Below are 25,546 nucleotides of genomic sequence, written 5' to 3'. Positions count from 1 at the left end.
TACATTGGGCCACACTGGTTTACACTGGGTATATCGGTCCACACTGGTTTACACTGGGTACATTGGGCCACACTGGTTTACACTGGGTATATCGGTCCACACTGGTTTACACTGGGTACATTGGTCCACACTGGTTTACACTGGGTACATCGGTCCACACTGGTTTACACTGGGTATATCGGTCCACACTGGTTTACACTGGGTACATCGGTCCACACTGGCTTACACTGGGTACATCGGTCCACACTGGCTTACACTGGGTACATCGGTCCACACTGGCTTACACTGGGTACATCGGTCCACACTGGCTTACACTGGGTATATTGGTCCACACTGGCTTACACTGGGTATATCGGTCCACACTGGTTTACACTGGGTACATTGATCCATACTGGCTTACACTGGGTATATCGGTCCACACTGGTTTACACTGGGTACATTGGTCCATACTGGTTTACACTGGGTATATCGGTCCACACTGGTTTACACTGGGTATATCGGTCCACACTGGTTTACACTGGGTACATCGGTCCACACTGGTTTACACTGGGTACATCGGTCCACACTGGCTTACACTGGGTATATTGGTCCACACTGGCTTACACTGGGTATATTGGTCCACACTGGCTTACACTGGGTATATTGGTCCACACTGGTTTACACTGGGTATATTGGTCCACACTGGCTTACACTGGGTACATCGGTCCACACTGGCTTACACTGGGTACATCGGTCCACACTGGCTTACACTGGGTATATTGGTCCACACTGGCTTACACTGGGTATATCGGTCCACACTGGTTTACACTGGGTACATTGATCCATACTGGTTTACACTGGGTATATCGGTCCACACTGGTTTACACTGGGTACATTGGTCCATACTGGTTTACACTGGGTATATCGGTCCACACTGGTTTACACTGGGTATATCGGTCCACACTGGTTTACACTGGGTACATTGGGCCACACTGGTTTACACTGGGTACATTGGGCCACACTGGTTTACACTGGGTATATCGGTCCACACTGGTTTACACTGGGTACATTGGGCCACACTGGTTTGCACTGGGTATATCGGTCCACACGTTCTGCCCCTCCTCATTAGCGATGATATTATCCCCTGCCTGCACTGCCTCTCCGCCGTGCTAGGGGGCAGCACTCCTCCGTCGCTCCTCGGCCTCGGTGTTCCGTGTGCTCTCCCGGAAGCAGCTGCTAGGCCGGGCGCGAGTAGCAGTCAGATGCGCCGCTAGCCGCCGGTCACTAGGCGCTGCAGGCCCGGGAGATCAGGGCAGGGGCCGGCCATCGCTGCTCCGTCCTCAGGTAGTCGCTTTCCACCCGCAGGCCCGGGTCGCCCCAATGCCAGAGCAGGGACCGAGGATGAACGGCTTCTCTCTGGGGGAGCTCTGCTGGCTCTTCTGCTGCCCGCCATGCCCGAGCCGGATCGCTGCCAAGCTGGCCTTCCTGCCCCCGGAGCCCACGTACACGGTGCGGGAGGCAGAGGTGACCCCGGGCCAGGCCTGTGCGCAGGGGGACGAGCAGAGCGAGCCTGCGGCCTGTCCCCAGCCGCCGTGCAGCCTGCACCTGACGGAGAGGGCGGACTGGCAGTACTCGCAGCGGGAGCTGGACGCGGTGGAGGTGTTCCGCTGGAGGACGGAGCGGGGCAGCTGCCTGGGCTGCATGTTCGTGCGCTGCGCCCCCGGGAGCCGGTACACGCTGCTCTTCTCTCACGGGAACGCGGTGGACCTGGGCCAGATGTGCAGCTTCTACATCGGCCTGGGCTCCCGGATCAACTGCAACGTCTTCTCCTACGACTACTCCGGCTACGGCGTGAGCAGCGGCAAGCCCAGCGAGAAGAACCTGTACGCGGACATCGAGGCGGCCTGGCATGCGCTCCGGACACGGTACGTACGGGCTGCCCGGGGAGGGTGGGGGTCACCCTGCAGGAGGGTCATCGGGGGCTGCCCGGGGAGGGTGGGGGTCACCCTGCAGGAGGGTCATCGGGGGCTGCCCGGGGAGGGTGGGGGTCACACTGCAGGAGGGTCATCGGGGGCTGCCTGGGGAGGGTGGGGGTCACACTGCAGGAGAGTCATCGGGGGCTGCCCGGGGAGGGTGGGGGTCACCCTGCAGGAGGGTCATCGGGGGCTGCCCGGGGAGGGTGGGGGTCACCCTGCAGGAGAGTCATCGGGGGCTGCCTGGGGAGGGTGGGGGTCACACTGCAGGAGAGTCATCGGGGGCTGCCCGGGGAGGGTGGGGGTCACCCTGCAGGAGAGTCATCGGGGGCTGCCCGGGGAGGATGGGGGTCACCCTGCAGGAGAGTCATCGGGGGCGGGGTCACCCTGCAGGAGAGTCATCGGGGGAGGATTGTCATCGGGTGGGGGTCACCCTGCAGGAGAGTCATCGGGGGAGGATGATGGTCACCCTGCAAGAGAGTCATCAGGGGCTGCCCGGGGAGGATGGGGGTCACCCTGCAGGAGTGTCATCAGGGGCTGCCCGGTGGAGAATGGTGGTCACCCTGCAGGAGAGTCATCAGGGGCTGCCGGGGAGGATGGGGGTCACCCTGCAGGAGTGTCATCAGGGGCTGCCCAGGGTATGATGGGGGTCACCCTGTAGGAGTCATCGGGGGCTGCCCAGGGAGGATGGTGATCACCCTGCAGGAGAGTCATCAGGGGCTGCCGGGGAGGATGGGGGTCACCCTGCAGGAGATTCATCAGGGGCTGCCGGGGAGGATGGTGATCACCCTGCAGGAGAGTCATCAGGGGCTGCCCGGGGAGGATAGGAGTCACCCTCCAGTAATGTCATCAGGAGAGGATGGTGATCATGTTGTCATATGTGTCAACTAGGGGGCATAAGGAAGACCCTTTAAAAGTCATGTCCTCACAGGCCACATGGGGCTTCCAGTATTGGTGACTACAGGAATTGTTCTGCACTGATGCCGCGCTGTCTCCAGCCTACACTATTTTGCACTACTTGTCACTATCTGCCACATTCCGCACCTGACCATGAGTTATTGGGGGTCCTCAGACCATATGTTACCTGTAACCACAGGCCACTCCACACACTGGATCGGGATATTGGGGGTCCTCAGACCATGTGCTACCTGTAGTCACAGGTCACACTGCACCTGACCAGGGAGTGCTGTAGACACCTCTGACCCTGGGCTTGTCATGTCACCATAGTCCTCTCCTCCCTTGCATGTTGCCATGGTGCTCTAGGTCAGGGGTCCCCAACTCCAGTCCTCAAGGCCCACCAACATGTCATGTTTTCAGGATTTCCTTAGTCTTGCCCAGGTAATAATTGCATCACCTGTGCAATGCAAAGGAAATCCTGAAAACATGACCTGTTGGTGGGCCTTGAGGACTGGAGTTGGGGACCCCTGCTCTAGGTCACTCACTACTTTTTGGGTGGTTTCTGGTTTGTTTTTTTCTCAGCCCTTTCATTGGCCCCATCATGGCTGGTCACAGGCTCACTAGTCCAGTGGTTGTCAGGGTGACCCTCACCCCTGTAGTTGTCTGGTCGCCACAGGGTGGTTACATCTCGTGTGTAGACCCGTGGGTGGCACTGCTCGCTTCCTGGTTATACTATTTGGTTTATTGCTGGCCTCATTCACGCCTAGTGTCACTTCTCTATTCTGGCCACTGTTTTTGAGTTCTGTTGGGCAGAACCAGGGTGAGCAGAGCTTGTAGGACACGTGGCCAATGCTTTTCAGAAACATTTGGGTGACTCCTACCTGACGCTCACCTCTACAGGGCACCTTATGGTATCATGCTACTTTACCATGCTATGTGTTAGCCAACCATTCCTGCCTTATAAAGGGAGTAATTATAGTGACATTATTTCGGATGGCTGCTATTATGCCGATTACTAATGTAATTAATCCATGCACAAATCTCCTGATAGACAAGATACTGGATACATTGGGACAGAGGGTCGCCACTTCTATAAAACCACTGGAGGGGGCAGCCCACATAATGTGGGGGGCGGCAGTGGGCCGTCACTGATAGACTGGAGATGCCCCGTTCTGCTTCATCACTGGGTGTAGATGGCCACGCTCCAGTAAACTGGTAACTTTACCATAGATGTGGCGTGCGGGCAGTCATTCTACTCTTTACACAGGCTCCAGAAACACATGGACGTCCCCTGTTCTGTTTTGTTGTGTCGTGCTAGGCACTCCAGTAATTGTTTCTGGAAAATAGTTTTTTTTTGTCTCTTGATTTATAAGTCTTTTCCTTGGAGGACAAGCTCATAACTGTGTAATTATACGTTTCAGAGTAATGAAAGTCTTTGTAATGTAAAAGGAATTATCTTGGTAGAAATTGATGGCAGGAGATGCTGCCAAGGTCAGATCGGAGGGGCTTACGGATGCCCTAATTTAAGTTCATCAGTACAAAAATGTTGCAGTGTTGTGGCTTTGGTAGATCCTCAGATTTGAAGGGGATTGCTCCATTCATAATTTTTCACTTGGGGTGATCAGCTGACTGTTGGGGGAAACACATGGAGATGGGACCTTCAGCTCCCGGTGACTATATGATGAGGGCACAGATGGCCGGTAGTCCGCCCTGCTTAGCTAGCCTACATTACTTGTGCTAAACATCATTTCTCTAAAGTAAGTGTAGACATTAGATAACCGTGCTGGCAGGTGTAGCAGCTGTCCGTAGGGGCCATTGTGCTTTTCAGTTTTCTTTTCGGATGAGAATAGGGCTGCTTAGATCGGCTTTCTCATCCCAGTTGATCAGAGACCACCTTCATTCAGTCCGAGCTCATCTCCACCATATACAGAGATACTTAGCTACAGACCAGATGTTCTGGCCGGCATAGACTTTACAGATGCCTATGGGCTGTCTGTTTGGGTCAGGTCGGGACTTGTATTTGTAGTGCACCCATAAGGTCCCCATCTGAATGTGACAAAGACAAGATCATACATTTACTGCGGTTGTTTTCATTCCTGAAATTCTGTGAAATAACGTGCCCGGCGATGCCACGGCCGCTGATGGGTAATTAGGACTATGTGGGAGATGCCAGCAGGCCATTACTAGGGATCGGTTTCACAGCTCGGCCTGTGCAGCATTCCCATGACTTTGTGTTCATCTCCCATAGGTATGAGTAATTGTTTTAATGACGTTAATAGGATGTGCTCGGCTTTTCATGGAAGGAAGCGCGTGTATTCTTGTATCCCTCTTTCCCTGTTTGTGAGTGGTTTGTGCTCCTCATTTCCCGCTGACCACATTTACGTCGGTGTCTTCTTGTGTCGGGTCCTGGCCTGCGTAAGGATTTGCTATTTCTAGTATCCTCATTGTAAAATGTTTTATTCTGCGGATGTACACGCTGCTCTCGAAGTACTGCTATGCTAAATAGGCAGTCAGAACTCTGCAGTGATAGAGGACAATGTGTATATATGTAGGTATATGTCATTTCCTTCTTGTTAGTGTTAAGAATAAATAAAAAATGGGACATTACAGAAACACCTGGTGACCAGACTGCACCATAATGAGACTGAAAGCATTGGAAAATGGCTCAATGTCAGGGCACCGTTTGGCTATTTCATGCCGTCCCGATGACTATGATCAGTACTGAGGATAGACATGCGCACATTTGCTCCCTTACTCAGGATTGCTGGGAATTATCCCCTATTATGTGAATACAGAATAACTTGTAGATTTAGTAATGTGTCTAAAGTCCATAAATTTCTCACGGCCTTGCTGGAGTGGCGGAAAAGCCTAATTGATGCTTAAGTTGTATCCTACACTCATTAAAACAACTTTTTTTCCAAGTAGGACATCACTTTTGAAGAGAAGCTATAGACTGAAAATAGTAATAATAATAATCTTTTTATATAGCGCCAACATATTCCGCAGCGCTTTACAGTTTGCACACATTATCATCACTGTCCCCAATGGGGCTCACAATCTAAATTCCCTATCAGTATGTCTTTGGAGTGTGGGAGGAAACCGGAGAACCCGGAGGAAACCCACGCAAACACGGAGAGAACACATACAAACTCTTTGCAGATGTTGTCCTTGGTGGGGTTTAAACCCAGGACTCCAGCGCTGCAAGGCTGCAGTGGTAACCACTGAGAATTATTCTTTAAATCGGGGTTTGTGTTACATGTTATTTTTAAGCAATGTATTATTTATTTCTCACATCTGTGTATTAAAAATACTAAAAAACCTAGATCTCTTGTAATTTTCATACTGGCCACTGGGGCTTTTTAGACTTATCATCCTATTGTTTTAGGAAACAACACTTGTACATAGCCAGAGTGGTCAGACCCCAACTCTTTCTTTTCTGTTTAACCCCTTAACAACTGTTGATATGCCTTTTAACCGCCGTGATTAAGGGTACTTATTCCTCAGTGCCGTTTTTTAACGCCGCTGGAAAATAAGGATATAACACACACCCACCCCCACCCCAGCATTGGAAAATCTTCGGGGTCTCGGCTACTTGGGGGTAGCTGAGACCCTGGAGAACTTGATTCGGGTAGGTTTTTACCGTCCCCAGCCTTGTGAACGCTGTTGTTCACCGCGTTAGAAAAAAAAAAAAAGTCTGATTTTCCATTTCTGTTTCTTCTGATATGATCTAGCACATCAGAGGAGAGAGAAATGGGGTCCCCCGGACCCTCCGGCTCCATCCCCCAGCCTTCTTCGTTGTCTTCCTGAAAGAAAATGGCTGGCGCATGTGCAGTGCGCCCACCAAGAACTGAACAAAATGAACATTTTTTTCCTTCCACATTGCTTTAGTTCTCGTGAAGCACCTTAAGGGTTAATAAACTTCTTGAATGTGGTTTTGAGCACCTTGAGGGGTGCAGTTTTTAGAATGGTGTCACTTTTGAGTATTTTCTGTCATATATATAGACCTCCCAAACTCACTTCATATGTGATGTGGTTCCTTAAAGAATGATTGTGTAAACTTTGTTGGAATAATGAGAAATCACTGGTCAATTTTTACCCCTTATAATGTACTAACAAAAAAAAATTGTTTCCAAAATTGTGCTGATGTAAAGTAGATGTGTGGGAAATGTTATTAACTATTTCGTGTGACACCATTCTATGATTTAAGGGCATAAAAATGAAGTTTGAAAATAGCAACATTTTCAACATTTTTGCCAAATTTCATTTTTTTTTTCATTAATAAACGCAAGTCATATCAAAGAAATGTTACCACTAACATGAAGTACAATATGTCATGAAAAACAATCTCAGAATCACCGGGATCCGTTGAAGCGTTCCAGAGTTATAACCTCATAAAAGGACAGTGGTCAGAATTGTAAAAATTGGCCTGGTCATTAAGCGGTTAAGCGTCTAACATCTGCTCTTGTGATTGGTGGATGCTGTGCTGTCCACTCTGTGTAGAGGTGCTGCCTGATAATAATGAGCATACGAAAAACTGTTCCTGAAAGTACAAGAACTACAAGTCTAAAGAAAAGCCCCAGATGCCAGTGTGAAAAATATAAGATGACTAATTGTCTGTATTATAAAAATCTTAATATGAGAAAAATTACCAAACCTGTTTTAAAAACGGCTGTAACACCCTGATTTGTACATTGCATCATTTTCTTATGGTTTCCCTCCAAAATTTATGAAACCAAATAGTTCTTGACATAGCAGCTAGTTGCCAGTGTCTGGCTGCTGTATGACTTGTCAAATGTGGACGTCATTCATGACGTTTCTTTCTATCTACTATATAATTGTCTAAGGGTCACTTCCGTCTGTCTGTCTGTCACGGATATTCTTTGGTCGCGGCCTCTGTCTTTCATGGAAATCCAAGTCGCTGATTGGTCGCAGCAAAGCAGCCACGACCAATCAGCGACCGGCACAGTCCGGCAGAAAAATGGCCGCTCCTTCCTCCCAGCAGTCAGTGCCCGCTCCATACTCCCCTCCAGTCAGCCCTCACACAGGGTTAATGCCAGCGTTAATGGACCGCGGTGTAACGCACTCCATTAACACAGCTATTAACCCTTAGGGTATGTTTCCACATGCAGGAAACGCTGCGTGTCTGACGCTGCATAGAGCCGCAGCGTCAGACACGCAGCGTCCAGATGTTACAGCATAGTGGAGGGGATTTAATGAAATCCCGTCTCCACTATTCGTGGTAACACGCATGCGGCGGCCATGCGACTCCGAACATGCTGCGCGTCTTTTCAGATCGCAGCATGTCCGTATATCTTGCGGCGAAGCTGCGTCGCCGCAAGATATAGCACAGTGCCCTATGGTGAGGAGCGATGATCCCGGATGTGTGCTATGAACACATCCGGCATCATCGCGTCCCAGAAAGGGGGCAGGGCTTACCGCAGAGCGGGTTTGCCGCTCCGACGATACCGCCGGCCATCGTGAACGTGGACACGCAGCCTAAGTGACCAACTTTTTACTATTGATGATGCGTATGCAGCATCAATAATAAAAAGATCTATTGTTACAAATAAGAATAATAAATAAAAAATGTTTATTCTCACCCTCTGCTGGCAGGTCCGGTGCCAAGGATGCTATGCGAGAAGGACCTTCCATGACGTCACGGTCATGTGACTGCGACGTCATCACAGGTCCTGCGCTCATACCAATCCTGGGACCAGAAGCTTCCGCGTGCAACGCACACAAGCGCCAGGGCAACAAGGGGCCCTCGGATGGTGAGTATATGTTTATTTTTTAACCTGTTACATACATGGCTGGGCAGTGTACTACGTGACTGGGCAGTGTACTACGTGACTGGGCAGTATACTATGTTGCTGTGCAATATATGTGACTGGGCAATATAATACGTGTCTGTGCTGTACACTACGTCGCTGGGCAATATACGTGTCTGTGCAATATACTACGTGTCTGTGCTGTATACTACGTGGCTGGGCAATATACTACGTGGACTGTGTGATATACTACGTGGACATGCATATTTTAGAATACCCGATGGGTTAGAATCGGGCCACCATCTAGTTGATTTTAAAACCCTAGAACTGAGCCATTGACAACTATTGCTGCAACTTGCTGTTGGCTTGGAGTTCCAGTGAAAATGCCAAGAATGCCTCCTATTGTGCTGTCCGTGCATGACATGCCGACCTGCCAGGTGACATCACGCGGTGGTGGCGCATTCTGTATCCCAGCACTGTGCGGATACAGACTTCAGATGCCCATAGACGTAAAGGGCCTAATCCTCCTTATATATGGCTGGGGCAGAGACTTCAGATGCCCATAGGTGTAAAGGGCCTAATCCGCCTTATGTATGGCCGGGGGCAGAGTCTTCAGATGCCCATAGGTGTAAAGGGCCTAATCCGCCTTATGAATGGCCGGGGGCAGAGTCTTCAGATGCCCATAGGTGTAAACGGCCTAATCCTCCTTTATATATGGCTGGGGGCAGAGTCTTCAGATGCCCATAGATGTAAAGGGCCTAATGGGGCCTTATATATGGCCGGGGGCAGAGTCTTCAGATGCCCATAGGTGTAAAGGGCCTAATCCGCCTTATGTATGGCCGGGGGCAGAGTCTTCAGATGCCCATAGGTGTAAACGGCCTAATCCTCCTTATATATGGCTGGGGGCAGAGTCTTCAGATGCCCATAGATGTAAAGGGCCTAATGGGGCCTTATATATGGCCGGGGGCAGAGTCTTCAGATGCCCATAGGTGTAAAGGGCCTAATCCGCCTTATGTATGGCCGGGGGCAGAGTCTTCAGATGCCCATAGGTGTAAACGGCCTAATCCTCCTTATATATGGCTGGGGCAGTCTTCAGATGCCCATAGATGTAAAGGGCCTAATCCTCCTTATATATGGCTGGGGCAGTCTTCAGATGCCCATAGATGTAAAGGGCCTAATCCTCCTTATATATGGCTGGGGCAGTCTTCAAATGCCCATAGATGTAAAGGGCCTAATCCGCCTTATATATTGCTGGGGCAGTCTTCAAATGCCCATAGATGTAAAGGGCCTAATCCTCCTTATATATGGCTGGGGCAGTCTTCAAATGCCCATAGATGTAAAGGGCCTAATCCGCCTTATATATTGCTGGGGCAGTCTTCAAATGCCCATAGATGTAAAGGGCCTAATCCGCCATGGAGAAATCACCAACCACACAACTGAAGAACCGATATCAAATCTTTGTAGAGGATGAAGATGGCACACCTAAGAATGAAGCAATACCAGCAAGCAAAAAAGAAAAGGGCACACAGCAACAAGTGACAGCAAAAAGTACAGCCAAGAAGCAACGAAGAGTGGTGGTGGTGGGAGACTCACTACTGAGAGGCACCGAAGCAGCCATCTGCAGACCGGACATAACTGCAAGAGAAGTATGCTGCCTTCCAGGTGCGATGATCAAGGATGTGACCGATAGGATACCAAAGCTCTTCAGCTCCAAGGACGTCCACCCATTTCTTCTGATACATGTTGGCACCAATGACACGGCAAGGAAGGACCTACCGACAATCTGCAAGGACTTTGAAGAGTTGGGGAAGAAAGTAAAGGAACTGGATGCACAGGTAGTTTTTTCTTCTATCCTTCCAGTAGACGGGCATGGCACCAGGAGATGGAACAGGATCCTTGATGCAAACAACTGGCTAAGACGATGGTGCAGACAACAAGGATTTGGATTCCTGGACCACGGTGTGAATTACTGGTATGATGGACTCCTCGCCAGAGACGGACTACACCTCAACAAACCTGGGAAACACACATTCGCCAGAAGACTCGCTACACTCATCAGGAGGGCGTTAAACTAGAAGAAGAGGGGACGGGAAGAAAAACATTAGACTCGAACAAAGACGACCCAGGAAAACATACTCAGAAGGGAGGTAAGAACATTTCTAAAACAATCCACAGTGAGGAGATTGGAACAAAACAAAATCCTCTAAACTGCATGCTCGCAAACGCCAGAAGCCTGACAAACAAGATGGAAGAACTAGAAGCAGAAATATCTACAGGTAACTTTGACATAGTGGGAATAACCGAGACATGGTTAGATGAAAGCTATGACTGGGCAGTTAACTTACAGGGTTACAGTCTGTTTAGAAAGGATCGTAAAAATCGGAGAGGAGGAGGGGTTTGTCTCTATGTAAAGTCTTGTCTAAAGTCCACTTTAAGGGAGGATATTAGCGAAGGGAATGAGGATGTCGAGTCCATATGGGTTGAAATTCATGGAGGGAAAAATGGTAACAAAATTCTCATTGGGGTCTGTTACAAACCCCCAAATATAACAGAAAGCATGGAAAGTCTACTTCTAAAGCAGATAGATGAAGCTGCAACCCATAATGAGGTCCTGGTTATGGGGGACTTTAACTACCCGGATATTAACTGGGAAACAGAAACCTGTGAAACCCATAAAGGCAACAGGTTTCTGCTAATAACCAAGAAAAATTATCTTTCACAATTGGTGCAGAATCCAACCAGAGGAGCAGCACTTTTAGACCTAATACTATCTAATAGACCTGACAGAATAACAAATCTGCAGGTGGTTGGGCATTTAGGAAATAGCAACCACAATATTGTGCAGTTTCACCTGTCTTTCACTAGGGGGACTTGTCAGGGAGTCACAAAAACATTGAACTTTAGGAAGGCAAAGTTTGAACAGCTTAGAGATGCCCTTAATCTGGTAGACTGGGACAATATCCTCAGAAATGAGAATACAGATAATAAATGGGAAATGTTTAAGAACATCCTAAATAGGCGGTGTAAGCGGTTTATACCTTGTGGGAATAAAAGGACTAGAAATAGGAAAAACCCAATGTGGCTAAACAAAGAAGTAAGACGGGCAATTAACAGTAAAAAGAAAGCATTTGCACTACTAAAGCAGGATGGCACCATTGAAGCTCTAAAAAACTATAGGGAGAAAAATACTTTATCTAAAAAACTAATTAAAGCTGCCAAAAAGGAAACAGAGAAGCACATTGCTAAGGAGAGTAAAACTAATCCCAAACTGTTCAACTATATCAATAGTAAAAGAATAAAAACTGAAAATGTAGGCCCCTTAAAAAATAGTGAGGAAAGAATGGTTGTAGATGACGAGGAAAAAGCTAACATATTAAACACCTTCTTCTCCACGGTATTCACGGTGGAAAATGAAATGCTAGGTGAAATCCCAAGAAACAATGAAAACCCTATATTAAGGGTCACCAATCTAACCCAAGAAGAGGTGCGAAACCGGCTAAATAAGATTAAAATAGATAAATCTCCGGGTCCGGATGGCATACACCCACGAGTACTAAGAGAACTAAGTAATGTAATAGATAAACCATTATTTCTTATTTTTAGTGACTCTATAGCGACAGGGTCTGTTCCGCAGGACTGGCGCATAGCAAATGTGGTGCCAATATTCAAAAAGGGCTCTAAAAGTGAACCTGGAAATTATAGGCCAGTAAGTCTAACCTCTATTGTTGGTAAAATATTTGAAGGGTTTCTGAGGGATGTTATTCTGGATTATCTCAATGAGAATAACTGTTTAACTCCATATCAGCATGGGTTTATGAGAAATCGCTCCTGTCAAACCAATCTAATCAGTTTTTATGAAGAGGTAAGCTATAGACTGGACCACGGTGAGTCATTGGACGTGGTATATCTCGATTTTTCCAAAGCGTTTGATACCGTGCCGCACAAGAGGTTGGTACACAAAATGAGAATGCTTGGTCTGGGGGAAAATGTGTGTAAATGGGTTAGTAACTGGCTTAGTGATAGAAAGCAGAGGGTGGTTATAAATGGTATAGTCTCTAACTGGGTCGCTGTGACCAGTGGGGTACCGCAGGGGTCAGTATTGGGACCTGTTCTCTTCAACATATTCATTAATGATCTGGTAGAAGGTTTACACAGTAAAATATCGATATTTGCAGATGATACAAAACTATGTAAAGCAGTTAATACAAGAGAAGATAGTATTCTGCTACAGATGGATCTGGATAAGTTGGAAACTTGGGCTGAAAGGTGGCAGATGAGGTTTAACAATGATAAATGTAAGGTTATACACATGGGAAGAGGGAATCAATATCACCATTACACACTGAACGGGAAACCACTGGGTAAATCTGACAGGGAGAAGGACTTGGGGATCCTAGTTAATGATAAACTTACCTGGAGCAGCCAGTGCCAGGCAGCAGCTGCCAAGGCAAACAGGATCATGGGGTGCATTAAAAGAGGTCTGGATACACATGATGAGAGCATTATACTGCCTCTGTACAAATCCCTAGTTAGACCGCACATGGAGTACTGTGTCCAGTTTTGGGCACCGGTGCTCAGGAAGGATATAATGGAACTAGAGAGAGTACAAAGGAGGGCAACAAAATTAATAAAGGGGATGGGAGAACTACAATACCCAGATAGATTAGCGAAATTAGGATTATTTAGTCTAGAAAAAAGACGACTGAGGAGCGATCTAATAACCATGTATAAGTATATAAGGGGACAATACAAATATCTCGCTGAGGATCTGTTTATACCAAGGAAGGTGACGGGCACAAGGGGGCATTCTTTGCGTCTGGAGGAGAGAAGGTTTTTCCACCAACATAGAAGAGGATTCTTTACTGTTAGGGCAGTGAGAATCTGGAATTGCTTGCCTGAGGAGGTGGTGATGGCGAACTCAGTCGAGGGGTTCAAGAGAGGCCTGGATGTCTTCCTGGAGCAGAACAATATTGTATCATACAATTATTAGGTTCTGTAGAAGGACGTAGATCTGGGTATTTATTATGATGGAATATAGGCTGAACTGGATGGACAAATGTCTTTTTTCGGCCTTACTAACTATGTTACTATGTTACTATGTTATATATTGCTGGGGCAGTCTTCAAATGCCCATAGATGTAAAGGGCCTAATCCGCCTTATATATGGCTGGGGGCAGGGACTTCAGATGCCCATAGATGTAAAGGGCCTAATTGGCCTTCTATATGGCTGGGGCAGAGACTTCAGATGCCTATAGGTGTAAAGGGCCTAATCCTCCTTATATATGGCTGTGGGCAGAGACTTCAGATGCCCATAGATGTAAAGGGCCTGATGGGCCTCTATGTATCGCTACATGTGACGTGGTGTGCTACACATGCCACCTACCATGTAACCTGGGATTTTCCTTCTGTTAAATAATTGTTTTTGACTCGTTGTATCCAGTGTACCATAAAGTGTTTTTTCCGTTTTGTACAAAGTTTGTCATGTCTATTACTTTGCCTGTTATATCATCTTGTATTTAGCATCTGTCCTCCAGTGACTGGCAGCCTGGCACCGCGGCTCCTGGTAGTTCTGGCTCAGGGCAGGTAGGGTGAGAGGAGCAGACAGGGCTGTGGGCTCAGTTCTCCCTCCATTGGGCTATCTGCTGATGACACTTCATTGCTTGTTAGGCTCTCCGGTAGCCTGAGGCCATGTGAAGTCCTAAGAAGCCAACAGGCTGCGGACTCCGAGTTTCTGCAGTATTTCTGTCCTAGTGCTCTGTGTGCTGATGCTAAACATGTCGGCTTTCTGCTCTCACATATAATTACAGGGCATTTGCTGCCCCAGAGTTTCCTTTGTGTCCTGCTTTTAATTTGGTAGGCCCCCTATTATCTAAGGGCCTTGTGTCCTAATGTTTCCCCTCTTCCCTGTCTGTATTAGGTCATAAATCTTGGAATGATGAAGGTACAGTACTTGAAAGAAGTATGTTTAACCCTCAGCTGGGACTTTCCTTGTCTGTGTCTTCACTCCTGAGCTGCAGATCTTGGGATATAAGGTATTGGTTCCCCATCACTGTAGACATCTGTAGTGGAGGCCCTGGCGGGTTGGTGTTTAGTCCCAAGTGGTAATACTGGAAATAAAAGTTTCACTATTGCCAACCTCTGCGCGGGGGTCTCTTCATAGCCGCTCTCCTGATAAATGGATGACCTCTTTTTACTCTTCTCTGACAAATGATATTGGGGGAAGAGAAGCATCGGGAGTGTTATATCTCATTGCCTGATTTTCTTGCAAACTATGCCGGCGGCGGTGCAGAGATGCCAGCGGCAGTATAGAGATGGTGGTGCAGAGATGCCGGCTGCGGTATAGAGATGGCGGTGCAGAGATGCGGGTGGCGCAGAGATTCCGGCTGCGGTGCAGAGATGCCAGCGGCAGTATAGAGATGGCGGTGCAGAGATGCCAATGGCAGTATAGAGATGGCGGCGCAGAGATGCCAGCGGCAGTATAGAGATGGTGGCATAGAGATGGCGGTGCAGAGATGCCGGCGGTGGCGCAGATATGCCAACGGCAGTATAGAGATGGTGGTGCAGAGATGGCGGCCGCGGTGCGCACACTGGTTTGTAACTGCAGAGAAAAGTATGATTGTCTTTAGTTAAGCAGCTAGGCCATGTTATGTGTATGGCGGTCTTTATACTTCATACTATTGTCAGGGCTTGAGGCTTTTCACAATTACCCATGAGTAATGCTGCTCGCCATCAGCCAGTTATGATGAAACACATGCTTTGCTTTCTGCATGTAATGAATAGCTGAGGTTATTGATTGAGTACGGATACAATATTTTATTTTCTCTCTTCCTGGCTGAAGCATTAGTGCTATTAATTGACCTGCTGACAAAGTCCCTCTTAATAGACGTTTTCCTGTTAGATTATATGGTTTTTGGACCCAAGTGCTGTGGGTCTTGGCTTTGGTAAAAAGCATCTGTCACTAGACACCACATCAAAAGTCAGTAGAGGGCTCATTAATTCCCTATACAATTGCATATCTAATTGAGCCATCAAGGCACCTCCTATGAGCCAAGTGGACTTGTATATAGAAACGGCCATTTGATGTGTTGAATACTTCTAAATTGTGAGGCCTGATCCCAGCCCAGTGACACTCCTCCTGTTTAATGGCGGCTTCTTTGCTCGAAGTCACACAGCAAAAGAGCTGTCCGTCAAGCAGCAGAATGCAGCACTTGGCTGGAGTAGAGCTGGAGTGACCGAGGCTTGGGAAGAACTTCTACGCCCCAAAAGCACTTCAGCCTCATTTGCATATCTATTCCAGCTTTGATTTCTCCATAATGGAGGCACGGACTGGCCATGTGAAGGTATTGCTGGACTTGTCTTTGGAGCAGATGTATGCCCATATGAATAGTTTGGAGGGTGAAAACCTGCTGGCAGTTTCCTTTAAGCAAACTATATTTCTTGGTTTTCCTTTATTCCTTGATTTCTTGTCTAGAAAGAAGCCATAATGTGTTCTTCTAATATTGACTGATCAGTACTTCCTTCCTAATTTTACTACAGTCTTAAAAGATGTGCTGCTGTTAGATGCCCAAAATTCATCAAGGCCTGTGCGCCTTTCCATGAGTTTTTCATGTATCTTGCAGCTGCAACGATTCAGTGGGACAAGTGCACGTCATAGACACGTTACTGAAGATGATGGGCTGCACTTAACTATGCCCCTGGTATTATCACTGGTGGTCAGGTCTTACCTGTCAGTTCTGTACCCCATTTATTGGAGTAAAATCAGTTTGGACATTGGAGGGAACCTGTCACCAGTTTTCGTGTCTCTGCACAATTGCCACCACCTTTATCTGCTCCTTCGCTGCATTCCACAAATATCTACAATCTCCCGACTCCCCCTGTCTAGCCTCAAAAATACCATTTTAATTGCTCTTGCGCTGTATTAAAATGAGGATGGTCCAGTCCGATGGGCGTCCTCGCTGCGGCATCTGTGCCCCTCTCTGCCCCTAATCGCAGTCCTCTGGGTTTGATTGACATCAATGACACGTCCTCGGTCCTCCACAAGGATAAATGAGATTTTGCAGGCGTACTTTGTTCTGCCCTACTGCTGGCAGAGTATAAAATGTCACTGTGCAAGTGCCGAGCGGCGTCATTCTGGCTTCAACGTACCCTGCCACCGGTAAGGACAGGAATGCCGTCACTTGGCATTTGCAGTGCTTTATGCTGTGCCCGTAGGGCAGAGCAAAGTGTTATGCGCAGGTGCGGAATCTCGTTTTGCTATGGTGATGATGCAGGATGTCGTCCATGTCAATTAAAGCGGGAGGACAGGGACCTGTTGGACCTGACGATCTCATTTAAATACAATTTTAATTGCTCCCGCACTGTATGTTTGGAAGTGTACAGGCGAAGTCAGGAGACGACACATTTGTGGATTGCAGTGTGGGAGCAGATAACGGTGGTGGCATTCGTTCAGAGGCACAAAAACTGATGACACATTCCCTTTAAGAATTTTTTAAAATTAAAAATCCAGCATATTCATATAAGTTGGCTGTTCCTGCAGCCCGCGCATTATTTCCTGCAACTCCTATCCAGAAAAATAAATTGCATACGGTAAATTTCTACAGTAAATTTGCCACATGAACAAACCTAAATTACCAAGCCACACTTTTGTCATTCCAGTAGCAGTTATAGTTACATTGGTTAAATAAAAAAAAACCTAGGTCCATAAAGCTCAACCCTTCTCCACCATTCTTGTCACTAAATTAGTTATAACCCACAATGTTATGTATTAAGGAAATCGTCCAGCCCTTTTTAAAAATTGTTGGCATCTGCCATTACTGCCGTCTGTGGTGGGCATTCCACAGTCTGACTGCTGTAACTGTAAAGAATCCTTTCCTATTTAGCTACTGGAATCGCCTTTCTTCCACCTGTAATGAGTGCCCCTAGTCCTGAGCACGGTCTTTGGAAGGAATAAGTCATGTGCCGTCCTCTGTACTGGCCACACATGTATTTATACATGTAAATGAGATCTCCTCTGAGGCGTCTTTTTTCAAGCTAAACAAGCCCAATGTTTCCAACTTTTCATCATATGAGAGACCTTCATTCCTTGTAATAATCTAGTTGCCCACGTTTGAACTGACTATAAACTTTTGAATATCCTTTTTAAAATGTGGAGCACAAAACGGGATCCCATATTGTAGATGTGGCCTCACAAGCTATTTATAAAGGGGGTAATAATACGTTGGGATCGCGGGATTTTCTCTTTTTTTTTTTTTTTATACAGTGCAGACCTAAAGTTTGGACGCACCTTCTCATTTAAAGATTTTTCTGTATTTTCATGACTATGAAAATTGAACATTCACACTGAAGGCATCAAAAATATGAATTAAAACATGTGGAATTATATACTTAACAAAAAAAAGTGTGAAACAACTGAAAATATCTTATACTCTAGGTTCTTTAAAGTAGCCATCTTTTGCTTTGATGACTGCTTTGCACACGCTTGGCATTCTCTTGATGAGCTTCAAGAGGTAGTCACTGGGAATGGTTTTCACTTCACAGGTGTGCCCTGTCAGGTTTAATAAGTGGGATTTCTTGCCTTATAAATGCAAACGCAGCACAGCCGTCATCCATGTCCTCTTGGTGCCGGGTGCCGCCTCCTCAGTGCTGTTTTCAAATGAGCCAGCGCCTGCACTCTTTTCTCATGCCTTGAGCATGCGCAGTGAGCGCTGCCCGTCCTCATTTGCAGTCTAGCTCACTGCGCCTGTGCGGCCGCGCTGCCCGAGATCCCGCCCCGCAGTGTCTTCTGATTTATTCTCACTGCGGGGCTGGGATTCCTGGGCATGCGCAGTGCATATCTTCGCCTCTCACTCATCTCCCTCCGCCTTCTTCAGACTGCGGCATCAGTTGATCCCTAATCACCGTGGCATTGCATTTGGGAAGGTTCCATGTACCATTAGCACAGCCCTTTTTTTCCCTATTGATTTTGCATTGTACTGTAAATCACTTAGCGGATCTGCAGCGTTTCTGCGTGGGAAAAAAACGCTGCGGATCCGCAGTAAATCCCCAACGTTTGCACATAGCCTAAGACTGAGATACATCGGTCTGTGAATTACTGAGTTCAATTCCCTCAGTATCTGGATGAATGCCATCTGGGCTGGGGGATTTGTCAGTTTCAATGGCTCAGATGCAGGCGTACTTATTCTTGTGTTAAACTAGCTATATCAGGTGGTGAACGTTCATTTATAAACTGTAAAGCGCTGTGGAATATGTTAGCACTATATAAAAATATAGATTATTTTCTTTTAAGAGGCTGATACCATCTTTTTTCTTTCCTTTTGGCATTGATGTATTTATAAAATTTTGAGGGATTTACTGTATTTTGCGGATAAGCCATACCCCAAATTTTGGGGAGGAAAATAGGGAAAACCTTTTTTGTAATAAATGGTGGTGCATCTTATAGTCCACTTTTTATTTTAGCTTACCAGTCTGGGGGTAGCGGCAGTGGAGCAGGGCTGCTACTGCAGGACACTGGTGGTGGAGGTAGAAGTGGGGCAATGCTGCGGGCCCCAGGCTGGAAGTAGGGGGCGTTCAGCGGTAGAAGTGGGGCGATGCTGCGGGCCCCAGGCTGGAAGTAGGGGGCGTTCAGCGGTAGAAGTGGGGCAATGCTGCGGGCCCCAGGCTGGAAGGAGGGGGGTTCAGCGGTAGAAGTGGGGCAATGCTGCGGGCCCCAGGCTGGAAGTAGGGGGCGTTCAGCGGTAGAAGTGGGGCAATGCTGCGGGCCCCAGGCTGGAAGGAGGGGGCGTTCAGCGGTAGAAGTGGGGCAATGCTGCGGGCCCCAGGCTGGAAGGAGGGGGCGTTCAGCGGTAGAAGTGGGGCAATGCTGCGGGCCCCAGGCTGGAAGGAGGGGGCGTTCAGCGGTAGAAGTGGGGCAATGCTGCGGGCCCCAGGCTAGTAGGAAGGAGACATTTTGTGAGAGCCCGGAGGCCCCGCGGTTTCCATGGTTTTCAGTGTGGTAGACATCAGGAAAATATCCGGCACATGCGCAGATTGAGATTTCAGGAGACTAGATTTCTGTGCCAGGATCTGGTGGCCATTTTCTGAAAGTCCACCACATTGAAAACCATGGGAAGTGCGGAGGCTTCGTGCTTTCACAAAATGTCGGCGGAGCCTGTCACCACTAAACACCCCAGAGCATCGCTCCACTCCTGCCGACAGCTTCCTGGGACCCTGCTTCACCGCAGTGGGATTTTAAGATGCACCCCCATTTTCCCTAAAAATAAAATTTGGGAAAAGAAGTCCATCTTAAAATCCCAAAAAATACAATATTGTCCCTGTCTATTTATAGCTGACTTTCCTCTCTTGATTCCTCTTTTACATTTCTTACTGAGATCTTTATACTCCTGAGATGCTATTTGTGTTCTCAGCCATCAGGATTTTGAATTCCCTTTTGTTTTAAAAAGTCTTATTAAACTTTACTCTGTCTTATTTATCCATAATGGTTTCTTTTTATTCCTGGCCATTTTATTACCAGAGAGGTTTCTACAAGATTCTAGTAGTATATCCTTAAATATGACCCCGTTATTGTCGTTATCCCCAGTTACCATGACGTGGTCCCATTCTACGAGATTAAGCTCTTCCCTTAATTAGTTGAAATCCGCTTTCCTAAAGTCCCAGGTTTTGGAATTTCCCCTTTTGAATGTTTGATTGAAAATTGCTCTGAAACTCACCATGTTATGGTCACTGCTTCCCAAATGGCTCCCGGACCTGTAGATTTGAAATTGTACTGTCTGTTTGGCCCAACCGGATCCAGCAGATTACCTCCCCTGGTTGGTTCATCTACCAGCTGAGAGAGATAATTGTCCTGAACTGTAAGAAATTGGCTTTTAACACAACCAGAAGATTCTATGTCCCATAGAATGGCTGGAGAGTTAAAGGGAACCTGTCACCTGAATTTGGCGGGACTGGTTTTGGGTCATATGGGCGGCGTTTTCGGGTGTTTGATTCACCCTTTCCTTACCTGCTGGCTGCATGCTGGCTGCAATATTGGATTGAAGTTCATTCTCTGTCCTCCGTAGTACACGCCTGCGCAAAGCAATCTTGCCTTGCGCAGGCGTGTACTACGGAGGACAGAGAATTAACTTCAATCCAATATTGCAGCCAGCATGCAGCCAGCAGGTAAGGAAAGGGTGAATCAAACACCCGAAAACTCCGCCCATATGACCCAAAACCAGTCCCGCCAAATTCAGGTGACAGAGTCCCTTTAAAATTCCCCATTATAAGGACCCTATTACTGTTTGCTGCCTTTTTAAGGAGTTTCAGCATTTCCTCCTCTACCTGTTCCTCTATATTCGGAGGCTTGTAGCAGACTCCATTATTACCATCCCCATGTACATTTACCCATAGTGACTCCCACCAATGTCTTCATTGAGCACAGATCTTAATGTGGATTTTACCAAAATACTCACCCCTCCACCTTTCCTGTCCTTTCTGAATGTTGTGAAACCTTCTCCGTTTGTCCTGGCTTTCATCCAGCCAGGTCTCTGTAATGCCCACCATATTGTATTGTGTGGCCGACAATAAGGGTCTCCATTCATTTAGTTTGTGAGCCTTCGTTCACTTTCCAGCAGACATTTAATACTATTAGCACATGTATTACTCCTACTTTCCCTACTAGCTTCATTTTTAAAAATCACATTGATTGAGATCTGGCATCTGCTGTTATTTTTGTCCCCCAATAAGTGATCTGGAGGGATGATGCCAGCTGCTGCAGACAATTCAGTGTGACCAGAACTGGTTCCTCCGGTGTATAAAGTGCTGTAGGGAGTGTTGTGTAATGCTGCTCCCTCCGACGCCCATGAGGCAGCACCCTGCGCCTGATTGTTGGCGCTCATTGATTTCTAGTATTGAGGCCATTGGGCATGCGATGGGTGTTGCTGGGACTACACGCTGACTTTTCCTGGAATAATACTCCAGTTTTCTACAGTTTGGAGCAGATCTACTAATCCCAATCAAATATATACACTGTAAACTGAATAGACAGTCTGAATAAGCACCAAATTTATCAGTGGCTGGATGATAAATGTTGAGAATTTTTAGACACTTTACGTCACATGTTGGTTTTGTTTTTGTCAAGTTTTTGTGCCAAAATTTAGCATCATAAAAGGGAATTGCCGCCAGGTTTTTGCTATATTATCTGAGAGCAGCTTGATGTAGGGGCAGAGACCTTAATTCCACCAATGTGTCACTTACTGGGCTGCTTGCTGCAGTTTTGATAGATTCTCTGCTGTAGATCTAGAATTCAGAATACTGAGCCCTGTATAACCGCACCCGCAGCGTAGTAACACATCACTGGAATAAGGGTCTCTGCCCATGCAGTATGCTGCTCTCAAATTACATAACAAGAAAGTGCTGACATATTCTCTGTCATGCTCCCTTAATGAAGCTGCCCTCCCCACAGGATACAAAATAACTCTGCAACAATTTGTGACAAAACGTGGGTCATTTTTCGAATCCTCCCTCTTGTAAATCTTCCCTTTGTGTTACAATGTATGTGTCGTGTTCATGAGATATTTATGGTGAATGTATCAGTGAGAAGGTGATAAGATAAATTGCACACTAGCTGTGCACAACGCTAGCTACATATGTATCGAGACCCCCAGACTGCCCCCTGATGGTAAATATGGGGAGGAGTCTGTTTCCCACAGGGGGTGTCAGCGGTAATCTTCCTCTTCCCACTAAAAGAATACAATTCTTGGTCGGTGCCCCCCCTCCAGCCATCTCCAATACCTGGTGTAGAAAGGGTCAGTAAATGTGACCTGTGTGCAGTCATGTAACTGGGTACACCTGTCTGTCATTGTTAATATGGGGGCCAGTCAGACCCTCGGGGAGAAGCTAAGGGACTGACCAAGTTACCAGCAGCTCTAGTGAGTCAGTATTCAGCAACGCTGGATAGAAGGAATCTATATAATCGTCTAAGGAGTACTTCGTCTGTCTGTAACGGAAATCCCGCGTCGCTGATTGACCAATCAGCGACAGGCTTAGTCCGGCCGCGAATTGGCCCCTCCCTACTCTCCTCCAGTCAGCGCCAGTGTGTCGCCCCATCCCGGACCAACTTTTTACTATTGATGCGGCTTATGCCTATTCACCCGTCAGATGCTTTTGATACTGAGATTCAAAAAATGAGCTGATTGGACGAGGAGCTGCCTCGGTAAGGCTATGTGCACACGTTGCAGATTTGGGTGCAGAATTTTCTGCACAAATCTGCATCTCCTGGCAGAAAACGCAGGTGTGGATTTGATGCGTTTTTTAATGCGGATTTTGTGTGTTTTTGTTGCGGATTTCATGCGTTTTTTTACCCCTGCGGTTTTCTATAATGGAAGGGTGCAGAAACGCTGCAGATCCGCACAAAAGAAGTAACATGCTCCTTCTTTCAATCCGCTGCGTTTTCCATGCGGAATTTTCCGCACCATGTGCACAGCATTTTTTTTTTCCTATTGATTTACATTATACTGTAAATCACAGTGCGGATCTGCAGCGGTTTTGCATGGAAAAAAACGCTGCGGATCCGCAGTAAATCCGCAACGTGTGCACACAGCCTAAAGGATTGTGACATTGCGCTTGAAAGAGTTATGCCTGTCCTTAAGGTGAGCAAGACACCAATTAATGGAGGCGATTTCATTGCTTATATCTGGAACATATTATTCTTTAATTTCTTTGCAAGCACCGCTGTTCCTTTTATAAATCTTAGGCTATGTGCACACGTTGTGGATTTGGCTGCGGATTCGCAGCTTTTTCCATGCGGTGTACAGTACCATGTAAACCTATGGAAAACCAAACCGCTGTGCCCATGGTGCGGAAAATACTGCGCTGAAACGCTGCGTTGTATTTTCCACAGTATGTCAATTCTTTGTGCAGATTCCGCAGCATTTTACACCTATTCCTTAATAGGAATCCACAGGTGTAAAACCGCAGGTGGAATCCACACAAAAAACGCGGTAAATCCGCAGGTAAAACACAGTTCGTTTTACCTGCAGATTTTTAAAAAACGGTGCAGAAAAATCCGCACACGAATCAGCAACGTGTGCACATAGCCTTAGGTTGTTTGACCACAGCAGTCACATGCCGTATTTAATATACAGTGCCTTGAAAAAGTATTCATATCCCGTGACCTTTTCCACAGTTTTCACGTTACACCAACAAACTGAATTTTTTTTTTTTATTGGAAGTTGGTGATATGCCAACTCAACGTAGCAAATATTTGTGAATTGTAAAGGAAATGATACAAGGTTTTATAAATATTTTCTAAATATAAATCTGAAAATGGTGACATGCATTTGTATTTAGCCCATCTGAAGTCCATATTTTGAAGGACCTATCCCTGCAATTACTGCTGCAAGTCTTTTGGGGTAAGTCCCTACCATTGCTGCACAACATAATTTCTGCACTGACTGTGCGAGTATGTCAGACTGCACTCTGATGACTTGAGATTGCAAGTCCGATGTTTCACACGCACCCATAAAATGATATCAGTGCCACATGCTGTATGCTGCATTTTTTTTTTCTCATGCTAAATTGGCATGAGAAAATGATCGCCGATCTGCACTGCACCACAGTGTAACACTGGGCCAAGTGCTATCCAATAGCACTCGATCGTGTTATACGCAACTACCATAATAGCTGTCCTGTAGGCAGATTCTGCCACCTGAGCTGTGGATCTCTGCCTTTCCTAAAGAGACGATGAGCCTGTTGGCTCCTTCTCTAATTAGTGCTCTCCTTGCTTGGGATGTCAGTTTACCTGGCTACCATGTCTTGATAGGTTTGCAGTTGTGCCATACTCCTTCTATTTTTTGAATGATGTATTGAACAGTGCTATTTTTTGCAACCTAACCCTGCTTTGCTCTTCTTCACAACTTTATCCCTGACCTGTCTGGTGTGTTCCTTCATTTTCATGTTGCTGTTTGGTCCCTAATGTTCTCACACAAACCTCTGAGGCCTTCACCAGGACAGCTGTAGTTATACTGAGAATAAATTACACATAGGTGGACTTAATTTACTAAATATGTGACTTCAGGAAGTAATTGGTCACTCAGGATTTTATTTTGAGATATCGCACTACGGGGCTGAATACAAATGCACATCACAATTTTCAGATTTATATTTTCAACATAATTATAAAACCATGTATGATTTTCTTTACATTTAAATACTTGCTACTTTTTGTTGGTATATCACATAAAATACATTAAAGTTTGTGGGTGTATTGTGGGGAGGTTTACGGGATATTATTACTTTTCAAGGCATTGTACATTGCTGTTGCTAGTTTTCCTATTTTACTGGTTTATCTCCCTCCTTGAGTTGTACCATTCTGTAAGGATGTTAATGCAGGAAAGATGTATATCTTGGTACCGTGTTAGCCAGTAGATAGAAAAATATTTACAATTGAGAGTCCTCAGTGGTTGATACCTTTTAATGGCTAACTGAAAAGATGGTAACAAATTGCAAGTGTTCGAGACTATTCAGGTCTCTTCATCAGGCAAAGACTAAAGCAAATTCTGAAGAATCACATATTTATACACAACACATCACAGAACTGTTATTATGGGAGAGTGGTAAGTGATAAACAGTTGTGTCCATAAATATTGGAACAGCTCGTAGATAAGGAGTGACTTTTTTATTGTCCTCTGATTGGGGTCTGGTTCTGTGATGATGACCCCACATGGTCTGAAGGGCAAATTCCTTAATTGATGTAAAAAGACATAAATCCATGCGACACATTCATTCCTGCACTAAGTGAGTCAAAGGTCGTCATAAGTTTATACTCCCAGATTCTCCTGTCTCTCTGAGATTTGAAGCTACCTATCAATACAAGTAATTTCAGGTCCATGGTGCTATGATCAGGCATACAAAAATGTTTGGCCACAGGTAGATCCATTACATTCATAGGTACATCTT

At 46.4% G+C, this 25,546-nt stretch overlaps 1 protein-coding gene across 1 annotated transcript in view; it reads left to right on the top strand.

Annotated features, from left to right (window-relative positions):
- The first annotated feature begins 1,183 nt into the window (after positions 1 to 1,183).
- Positions 1,184 to 25,546, top strand: part of ABHD17C (abhydrolase domain containing 17C, depalmitoylase) — a 42,967-nt gene continuing 18,604 nt past the window's right edge. Inside the window, exon 1 of the mRNA XM_069766200.1 lies at positions 1,184 to 1,904. Coding sequence (XP_069622301.1) covers positions 1,360 to 1,904 — 545 coding nt within the window. The 5' untranslated portion in view covers positions 1,184 to 1,359. The remainder of the gene's footprint in view (positions 1,905 to 25,546) is intronic.

The sequence above is a fragment of the Ranitomeya imitator genome, chromosome 4 (genome assembly GCF_032444005.1).
Source record: "Ranitomeya imitator isolate aRanImi1 chromosome 4, aRanImi1.pri, whole genome shotgun sequence".
In the NCBI taxonomy this organism is placed as follows: domain Eukaryota; kingdom Metazoa; phylum Chordata; class Amphibia; order Anura; family Dendrobatidae; genus Ranitomeya; species Ranitomeya imitator.
Note: the sequence above shows the minus strand (reverse complement) of the source record. Positions and strands in the feature narration are given on the sequence as shown.